Genomic DNA, 11,046 nt, shown 5'->3' with positions numbered 1-11,046 from the left:
CTACATTTTACTACGATAAATTTTCCTTTATGACTATTAGGTCAAAGGTTATATAACTGGTACCAAACTCTATATGTTTATTTACGTAAAAGAGTTTTATTTCCTGACGGAAAAAATAAAAATCCCAAAAAGACTTATTTTCTGACGGAAAAAATAAAAATCCCAAAAAGACTTTATTTTTGACGGAAAAAATAAAAATCAACGTTTATTTTTTCCGTTAAAAAATAAATAATTAAAGTGGATATTTTTTTTATTTAGGGCACATAATAACAGTTATTTTTTACCTGATTTTATATAAGTTATAACCGTTACGGTCCCTGATATTTATTCTTATGATCTGTTTTAAAATGGATTATTGATTGATATTAGAGGTTTATTGTGCAAATTTTCTTATTAATATAGTAACTAGCATGATGAGTGAGTTATTTAGGCAAAATCAGCCAACAACACCTGAAATCTTGTCGTTTTTGCAAAGCCACCTACTATCATTTTCACTATTTAGTGCAATCAAAAGTAAAAACGTTTTCACTCAATTCGTTTTTCACTGAGATTTGTTTTAGTTTTTTTTCTCATATAAAAGTAAACATACTTAACAAGTTTTTTTTTTAATCTAATCTCGTTTTGTTTCTGAATTTAGATTTTGTTTGTTTTGTTTTGCTAGCCACATTTACTGTTGGCATTTTTCATTCGTGTCTTATTTTTTCTTTTCTCATAATGTTTGGGTAATAAAGTGGTGGTGGTGGTATACCGAATGGTTGGTTGGCCAGTTGGTTCCTTGATTGTTTAGTTGTTGGTTGTATTTAGTTGAGAGAGGGCTAACACAAGAGAAAAGCTTGATTACAACAAAAACAACAAACCATGTTCTTTGGGGACTACTAGAATGAATGCGCCGTCATGACTGATGTGTATACTTGTGCTCTCTGACAACATTTTGGAGATTTTTAGTTATGACTCATTCATTAATCGTCCGTCGTCGTCTGCCAGCCAGCTGAGCTCAGAGATTAATATACCAGTAAATATTTTGCAAAACAAGAATTAAAAAATATTGTGTTTCGGTTTCTATATACATTCAACTATATCTGTTTCGCCGTACCAAGCTTTGGTTTTGTGCAAAATGCCTAGATAGTTCGTCAGAGATGTTGAATAAACAAATTTGATTGAAATTCGGTTTGAGTCTTCTTTCGAAGTTAGTGTAAAAATATCTATGTGACATCAGCACCTGTCCTCATAATTTGATTCAGCAATTAATAGGTTTTCAAAGACAAATGTATAAATAAATCCAAAAAAATACGAAAAAACTACAAAAGAAGGGAAACAAAAAAACCATAACCAGTAATGTGTGGTGACAGTTCTTTGTGCTTTTGTTTTCTTCATCAAGCCGTTATATTTTAAATGAATAGTTACCACAGTGTCGCAGAAAAATCGATTATCCCCCCTCTCCCTTTGCTGGAGCAGTCCACACACGTTAGGAAATGGACTAACATAAAATAAAATTCCGAGAGCAAACATAATTTAATATTATTCTGGATATATGACAATTAATTGTAGATAAAAGTGTTTTCTGCAATAATTGCTTCCCTAATCGTTTGGCGTATACGATTTTTTTTTCGTAACACATTTATGCGATCAACTACCCTATTGTGGTTTATTTGACGTATCTTGTAGGAGAATAATATCAAATAAACCACAATATAACAGTTAATAGCAAATGTGTAAATACGACCTTATCCAATCTAATGTTACAATCCAAAATGTTGTTAATAGAACATTGAAACCACCGTTAGGTTTTTTTTGTGAGTCATGCAGAACATTGAAATTATTTAAAACATGCCAAAACACATTAATTGGAAAATCTGAATTTTTGGTGGTATGACAAATGAGTAAACCATAAGCGTTAAAAAAATTAATACTTCCTAATTGAATTCATTGGAGAGAGTTCCGTATGTATGACCCCTGATATAGCTACTGGCTATGAACGAAATACTTGTGAAATTGGACTAACATAGAACTAATACTGCGGCCTATGTCAATGATATTGTTGTTGTGATAATAATTGATACATTCTTTCCAAACTTGTTCGTCCTAAATGACATTCTAATAACGCAGGCCCTTCATTGAAATAATTTGAAATTTTCGCCACAAATCAGGCATTGTACGATATTGTGTTGCTCCCAAGGATAAATATGTCCCAATCCACCCATATGTTAACATTGAAGTAACACGTTTTCGTTCAAACTGGGAAGTGTGCATAGAGCTGCATTCGTCCTAATATTTGCTCTAATTTGTTCGTTTTCGGACGACTAATTTGGAAATTATGTATGTAATATGTAACGATTATGATTTCAATGGGTTGCAAATTGCATAAATGACAACGATGATATCCTAAATATGCCTTCAAAGCAAATTTATATTAATGGCCATGTGGTCCTATAACAATTGAAAGCTATACACAAATTCAAACACTTGTTATTTTTAACAGCGAACCTTACACCGTGATGTTTATATTTGTTCGAATTTGATTTATATTTTGTTGTTATATACCTTTTCTTATCTAAATAAAAGTTTGATAATGTGTTAGATTTAGAAAATATTGAAATGAGAATATCAAATGGAAAATCACAAATTTTAATCAATTCATATGATACCTCAATAAGATTCCTTATTGTATCAAAGAGATTTTTTTTAGCATTTCTTCACTTTCTTCTTCACATAACTGCGTTGAAAACTCTTTAGGGTTCTTAAGTCGGAGTAGAAATAAAAGAGTTCTCTTTTATTGTGATTGTGACTCCAGACAAAAATATATAATTAAAAAACTTGCCATTTAATGGCAAAATACTTTAATATAAATTATGTAAATTTTTTCCGACTAATTTAAAATGAAGTTTGAATTGACGTTTACATTTTTATGTAGGCAATCGAATTATTTTTAACCTGCTATTGTGGTAGATGGCAACACAAAACTACTTATCCAATGTAAACCTGTCAGTAATTATTAATTTTTTTGTTCCCTGCACGCAGACTTTTTAAGAAGAAAAATTCCATAAAACACATAAAACTACTTCTAAAATAAATTAATAAATAACAAATTAAATGTCATTTCTATTTTCAGATATCCCTAAAGTGCTGAGCACTAAGGAATATATTTACTAAATATAAAAGAATATTTTGGCAATTGTACAAAAGTGACATTTATCAGTGAGGAACAACACAAAGCCGACCTTAATTGAGAACAGCATGAAAATGGTGTTGTCGCAACGGCAGCGCGAGGAGCTGTAAGTATTCAAATGATACTGAATGATGCAAACAGTTGTTTATTTCGAATATTTTTTCAATTGCAGTAACCAAGCGATTGCCGATTATTTAGGCAGTAATGGATACTCAGAATCATTGGAAGCTTTCCGTAAAGAAGCCGATCTCAGTGGTGAAACTGAAAAGAAGTTTGGTGGTCTGCTAGAAAAGAAGTGGACCTCGGTTATACGTTTACAAAAGAAAGTATTGGACCTTGAGGCTAAACTTGCAGAAACTCAAAAAGAGGTTATAGAGGGTGCTCCGACAAAAGTAGATCGTAAACCTGGCGAATGGATACCCAGACCACCTGAAAAGTTTTCATTATCAGGTCATCGTGCCAGCATAACACGAGTAAGTATCTCTCTATATAGAAAACAAATATTAATGATTGAAAATTAATAACTTGACGGTTATTTTAGGTTATATTTCATCCAATATTCAGTCTAATGGTATCGGCATCAGAAGATGCAGTCATTAAAATATGGGATTTTGAAACAGGAGAATATGAACGCAGTCTTAAGGGTCACACAAATTCCGTGCAGGATATAGCATTTGATGCTCAAGGAAAACTGCTGGGTATGATGCTACTCTCCCAATAATGATTTCTTTGGGATAATACTTATTTTTTTTATTCCATATACAGCATCGTGCAGCGCTGACTTGTCTATCAAATTATGGGATTTCCAGCAGAGTTATGAATGTGTCAAAACAATGCATGGACATGATCACAATGTATCGTCTGTAGCTTTTGTGCCAGCCGGTGATTACGTGCTTTCAGCGTCACGTGACAGAACAATTAAAATGTGGGAAGTTGCCACTGGGTGAGTGTCGAATATACAAACTTGTGTGAGCAAATTTATGTATTGTTTTACTTGACTACATTTTCTAAAATTGCAGATATTGTGTCAAAACTTTTGTTGGCCACCGAGAGTGGGTACGTATGGTACGTGTACACATGGAAGGTAACTTGTTTGCATCATGCTCAATTGATCACACAGTTCGTGTTTGGTCGTTAAATTCAAAAGACTGCAAAGTAAGTTTAAATACAAAAATATCTTTCTCTTTTTGGATTGTAATTTATTAATTTGAATATTTTTAATAAAAGGTTGAGTTACGCGACCATGATCACACAGTTGAGTGTATTGCTTGGGCACCAGAGGCTGCTTCTTCTGCAATTAATGAAGCTGCAGGAGCAGATAACAAAAAAGGTCACCATCAAGGTCCATTCTTAGCATCTGGATCAAGGGACAAAACCATTCGCGTAAGTTAATATTATTATATTTATAATTCAATCTAAATTCCTATAGAGGAATCAAATGCAAAAGCAATTAAGCTATAAAATAATTGAAACATCAATGATAAGTGGTTAATATTTCATAATATGTAGTATGTGTGTTAATTAATTCTTTTTTTTTATTCGATTAGTTCTAATTTATTATTGACATATTTTTATTCCATACAATTTATATATACATGCAGGGGCTTAAAAAAATATTTTGCCTCAATAGAAATTTGACAAAATTCTTGTGATTACAATTTTTGGAGTTGGTATAGATTTTAGCTGGTATCTTGAAGAGCAAAAGGGCTTGCAAAAGTAGGATCAAAATTCATCCACACACTTATTCCATTGTAATTCATTTGACTTCTTTAATATGTTGGCTTTTAATCGCATATATCGGAATTTTGTCAAGTTTGTATAGGAGCAAAATATATATTATTACACATCGAACGAATATTATTATGTGAACTAATTAATGTCCGGGTAGCTCATATTTTTACTATACTTTTTAAAACAATTTATTTACATGTATGATGTGACGCGTCACATTTTTTGGTTGTTGTAAAAATACATTTTATGAATGACGTTATGTTTTCTTTATTTCAGGTCTGGGACGTGAGTGTTGGAATATGCTTATTTGTACTCACTGGACATGACAACTGGGTGCGAGAATTGGCTTTCCATCCCGGCGGCAAATATTTAATATCAGCCAGTGACGACAAAACTATACGAATTTGGGATTTACGCAACAAACGATGCACGAAAACTCTTACCGCGCATCAACATTTCTGCACTTCAGTTGGTATGTGCTTTTGAATTGATTTCTGCTAGTCAAATCGTTTTCTTATACATAATTTTATTTTTTTCTCACAGATTTCCACAAAACACATCCATATGTCATTTCGGGTAGCGTAGATACAACGGTTAAGGTTTGGGAATGTCGTTAAGCCAATAGTAATTAATGATAATAAAAAGGTTAGGCGATAGGGACACATAATTTGGCATTGGTCTGTTTTGTGTGCTCCCTTGTCAGGAGATGAAAATAAAATAATATATATTGTTTAAGAGCTACAATTTACTTCAATTAATGCAGATAAAATACACACACACACAACCTATACATAAATATATATTTATTGATTATAATTTAATATCGAAAAACAAAAAAACAAAACAATTCAAGAATCTTGTGATTCATCTCTATATAATATAGATTACCAACTAAAATTACGTTTAAACAAAAAAAAATCAACTACAACCAACCAAGATATGGCAAACGCAATTGCTTGAAAGTGCAAAATTCTCACATTTTTTTTTTTTTAGGCGTAATCGTGATTCGTGAGTCCAAATGATAGTTTGCCTGCCAATGCCTGTTAGAACCAAGTTTTAGAATATACTGCAATTCTCGACATTTTCCGAAAAAGAAAGTGCAAGGTATAGGCAGACTTGTTTTCAAATCTATTTCTCTTATATTGTAAGTATTGAGTAGAACTCAAATCGAATGTTATGTGTACTACGCCTTTTAATTGTAATTGTAAACAACACACACACTTTAAGTTTTCGCTTGCTGGATTATTATTTTTAATTATTATTTCTATATATATAAATACACACATACAATCATTATTAGAATTATGATTTTATACAAAATGAAAAAAGAAAATAAAACTTAATGAAAATGTGTCTCTATAAATTCAAGTTCAAGTAGAAATTTTAAGTTAATCTTAATTTGTACTTTAAATAGTAGGGCTTTTTTAATTAAGGCGAGTTATATTTACATTACTCATAGAGAGTTAATAATTAACAACAACAACAAAAATGAAGAGGAGAAAAACCAGACCTTGTGTAAACGACAACTGATGATACATATATTATAAGACCCCGATATACATGTGTGTTGTGTTTTTCTTCCCAAATCTAATAACATTTCAATTCAACCACCTCCAAGTATCGAAACTCCACAGCCAACGCCGCCAGTCAACATGAGGAAAACATTGAAGTCCGTTCCATGTAATTGAAGTTTGGATCATACAAAATGTGCTCAACGACGACTAAGTAAATACAAATTTGTTTTATTTTTTTATATACAGTTGTAATAACACAGCGTGTCAAAAGAATGACATACTACATCCAATACATATTGTATAGATTTTTTATTTGCCAACGAATTCTGTTCATTTATTTTTTTAAAGTTTAATTTTTTTAAGCACTCCCACAATTATTAACAGTCAGATAAAGACAACAAAACCCAATTTTATATGCACTATCTCGAAATTGTATTGAAATTCAAACTTGTATTTACTAAAGTTACACATGTTCGAAATACATGAAATATATCGTGTGAAAGTAAAAGCAAAAACAGTATCAACAACAAATTTGGGAAAATATAAAAATACTTGGCTAAACAAAATCCAAAACAACTTGTTTTACTGCTATAAACAGACACATTTTCAACATTTCATTAATTTCATCACCGCCGTCAATAATGTAATAATATTTGTCCAAATTATAAGTTCTCTGAAAACCAGAATATTTAGTAGCTGCTTTTCTTTCTTTGCAACATTTTGTTATTGTTAAAATATATGAAGAAAAACTAAACAAGTATATAAATCTAAAGTGGAGAACACTCTGCTGCTGCACATACATATATCATTGAAATGCTTAAAAAACAATTCCACCAATTCTATACCGAAAACAAAAACAAACATTTTGAAATATCTGAAAGAGGAAACTATGAGTGGAAACAGTAATTATGAGGCTTTATTCTGAAAACAAACAAAAAAAAAACGGTAGTGAAAAGAATTACTGTTTCACAAATTAATAATTTTATTTCACTCAAACAAAACATAAGATGATATAAACTAAATATGTAGATTTTGTCATGTCGTCATTTATCCGAATAAAATATAATGAAAATCTAAATCCATCCTTAATTTGTTTGTGTTTAAAACGAAATGAATACTCAGAAATTTGCAATAATAAACATTCAATATACATATATAATCCATTCGAAATACATAACAAAAGACATTTGAGTTGTTTTATTAAGAATGTATTTTTTGGGAGGATTTTTTGTTATATGGCAATAAGCTAATGGAAATGTTGATCTTAATTATTTCAGAGATGAAATTCGAAACTTGGCCGGAAAATAAAGAAAAATTGGAATTAAAAATTATTATTGCTATTACATGGTATAATAATAGAAGGTAACAGCAAGTGTTGTTGTACAAAAAACGATACAACAACCACATGGAAATTTGTTGTTGTAAGTTCTACTAGTGTCAACTCATTTGACAGAAAAATGTAAACAAACAAAATATCATCAAATTATTTTTATTTTGAAAATGAAATATTTTCGAATCCTCAAAATAAAAATTGAAAAACATGAATGAAAATCTTTCAAATTTATATTTCTATCGCTTCCACATATTTCCTATAATTGAGCCATTGCCATATATATGTGTAACACATATGAAAATGCTGGGAATAGCGAGTTATTCCTTGAAGAAAGATTTGCTTCCTCAAACTTTCCCAGCAGGCAGATTGAGTAAATTGAATACAAGAGCACATTTAATAAAGAACAATTTCAAATTGTATGCGTTCCCAATTTTCCTGTTGGGTGATTTTTAAAAACATAATTTGTCAAATTCATATTGACACTAGTATTACGTTGGAATCAAATCAGCTGGGATTTGCTGTTACCTTTTATAATACCATGTTGCTATTACTAGAAAGTTTCATTCGAAGGGCAACTGACAATGAGCACATTCATGTTTGTTTGCAATTCATAATCGACCCATTATGAATGGCGAAGATACCACATGCACTTTTTTAAAGTGGGGTGTATGGATGTTTTTGACATTAACTTCACAAACGTGGATGCCGGAGGATTGGAACTATATTGTTTTCCTTCTCGGGACTGTTACACCTTTTCCCCATACCTCGAAATTCCCCAGTAAAATCTAATCTCAATTCCGTCTCTGATTTTGTTTTGAAAATATTTATGCCATAATGGCATAAAATGTCATTGAATACGGACGCAGTTCGTAAAAGAATTCTATTTATTAATTAAAAAATGTTTTTTTTTTACATAAAAATATTTAAAAGTACATCTATAATCATGTGTCTGGATGCTCTTTATCGTTTTCTGTAACATCATCTTTAGTTGCTGCTGTAGATGCCGAAGAAGACTCTACCAATATTGTATCCTTATTCAGCGGAGTTTCATCAGAGGAATTTGATTTAGCATCCTTCGTGCAATCATCGGCGTTATTGACACTGGGCGCATTATTTTCCACAGACTCGTTAGATGTTAATGTTGTTGGACTATCGTCATTTGCTTTATTGTCATTATCGTTGTCCTCACTACAGTCGCTTGATGTATTGCCATCGTCTTCATTGCTCTTCGTCGATTCACTGGGAGCTTTCTGTTGTCTAGGCTTTTTTGCCCGTTGCTTCTTCTTAAGGCGCTTTGCTCTCTTCTTTGCCGTTTTCTCTTCAGCTTTACGACGATTTTCTTCTATTTTTTGCTGATACTCATCGTCAAGTTGTTCTTGCAAACTTTTCTGTTGAATCATTTTTTGGCGAGCATACTCCTTGCGACGCAAATGCCGGTACACATGAAATTCTCCAGACCCGGCTCCAGCACTGGAACCCATAACATTTCGCACAAATGTGGGAACACTTGCCATATAGTCCTTTTCTTTGCGATGCTCAGGGATAATCACAGGTTTGTCCTATGGAAAAGAAATAAGTGTTAGCGTATTTCGTGTACAGATCCTTGTTATTTGGGAAATTTAATTTCAATTTAATTTTTTTAATTTCAATTTATTTTATAAACGAGAACCTAGCCCAATGGGCCATGAGCGATTCCAAAAACATTGTTTTAAGAAAATCTATCCTTACTCAAGGGTCTAGTAACTACAGATGATTGGTTATGGTACCCTTCTAATTCTCATTTGCAGCTAATGCAAATTTAGCAAGATACCGTAGAAATCGTTTATTACGACACCATTTATAACGAAATATCGGTTATAACGACCTATCCAAAAGTCCCTAGGAAAGTTCTACCATTTAAAACGACATATCACTTATTGCAACAAATTTTGCTGGTCACTGTCCCGGTGTTTTTAAGGCTATCAATAACACACAGATGCCAATAGAGACTATGCCAAGGACTTCATAACCCCATACCTCCGGAGTTAAGAACATCGATAATATTACAACTTAATCGTTGTGATCAGAGACCCAAGGCCCACATAGTGTAATGGCTATACTTACAGGATTTTTCATTAGTTTTTCAAGTTTCAAACGTTGCAGATCTATAGCGGATTTTATTATTGGCCTCGGCTTCTTTTCACCATCGCTATCATTGTCCGATTTCGAATCCTTCCTTTCGGGTTCCTTTACCAAATTCTTTATAAGTGACATTACAGCTTAAACGTTGTGAATTGATCAAATATTCCTGATTTTAAACAGTCAAGACTCGGATTGCAAAGTATTAACTCCTCGGTTTATTGGCGTGGAGTGCTTTCGAATGAAAAAATTTAAGTACAATGCCGCTTCTAATGTTTTGACGGCGTTGTGGAATTGGACGAAATTCAGTCAAAACGTAACTGATAAAACCCAGAATCAATACAAACACCGATTAGGCTTGCTCAACAACAATATCAGCTGTTAATTCCCGAAGACCAGCTGGTGTTAGAGATTCCAAATGATACTCGCATCAATGAGAGTAGAACCAGTTCACGAACAAACTAGTTCAAATGAACGATTCACTTAAAAGACCGATTGAACTAGGTCTTTCAAAGTCGTTCCTTTTAGTTCATTAAAATTTGAGCGTTTTACTGACCTAGTTCGATTTTCCTCTAAATGGAAGCGGCAGCGATCGAGTTTTATTTTGCATGTGATATTTACAGCGATTTCATTTAGTAAACATATAAAATATGTTGCTTATTATTTATGCTCGCAAGAAATTTTTCAATAATTCTGAAACTTTTCTTTAAAAATCCACACCTTATAGATCCCCATAAACTGTTTTAAAATTGTTATATATAATATCCTTACCATAAATAAAACAAAATTGTAAAATTGTTTTTATTCACACATCACAATCTTCCAAGAACATAACCTCCGAAGTAAAACGACAGCTGAATAAAAGGGCTAAGCAGAATGCTCGCGTTGAGCCATCCGTCGCCTTATATGTTATCGAAAATACAACAACCACAAGGAAACGATAACACAAACGCATATCGTTTCCTTGTGGTTGTTGTATTTTCGATAACATATAACGCGACGGATGGCTCAACGCGAGCATTCTGCTTAGCCCTTAATTGTGAACGATTGAACTACTGAACTAGAAGACCGAACTAGTTCAGTCAAAAGAGCTGAACTAAAAAGAGCGATCAGCCAACTGAACTAGATAGAACTCTACTCCGTAATTTCCTTATTAATAGATCATGGGCTACATAGAATGCTCG

The 11,046-nt window shown here is 32.3% G+C and overlaps 2 protein-coding genes across 2 annotated transcripts; one reads left to right on the top strand and one right to left on the bottom strand.

Annotated features, from left to right (window-relative positions):
* The first annotated feature begins 3,154 nt into the window (after positions 1-3,154).
* On the top strand, positions 3,155-5,529 carry LOC133331000 (lissencephaly-1 homolog). The gene is made up of 8 exons (XM_061539403.1): positions 3,155-3,272; positions 3,339-3,639; positions 3,708-3,864; positions 3,932-4,109; positions 4,186-4,321; positions 4,394-4,549; positions 5,174-5,369; positions 5,441-5,529. The coding sequence occupies exons 1-8, from the start codon at positions 3,235-3,237 to the stop codon at positions 5,512-5,514; spliced, it is 1,236 nt and encodes a 411-aa protein (XP_061395387.1). The 5' UTR covers positions 3,155-3,234; the 3' UTR covers positions 5,515-5,529.
* A 3,156-nt stretch (positions 5,530-8,685) lies between these two features.
* LOC133331001 (PRKR-interacting protein 1 homolog) lies at positions 8,686-9,997 on the bottom strand. Its single transcript, XM_061539404.1, has 2 exons — positions 9,848-9,997; positions 8,686-9,303 (listed from the first exon to the last, which is right to left on the bottom strand). The coding sequence occupies exons 1-2, from the start codon at positions 9,995-9,997 to the stop codon at positions 8,686-8,688; spliced, it is 768 nt and encodes a 255-aa protein (XP_061395388.1).
* Between the last annotated feature and the right edge of the window lie 1,049 nt (positions 9,998-11,046).

This window comes from Musca vetustissima, unplaced genomic scaffold, assembly GCF_032173495.1.
Source record: "Musca vetustissima isolate MV318-11 ecotype Yass unplaced genomic scaffold, APGP_CSIRO_Mvet_v1 utg66272, whole genome shotgun sequence".
Lineage (NCBI taxonomy): Eukaryota > Metazoa > Arthropoda > Insecta > Diptera > Muscidae > Musca > Musca vetustissima.
Note: the sequence above shows the minus strand (reverse complement) of the source record. Positions and strands in the feature narration are given on the sequence as shown.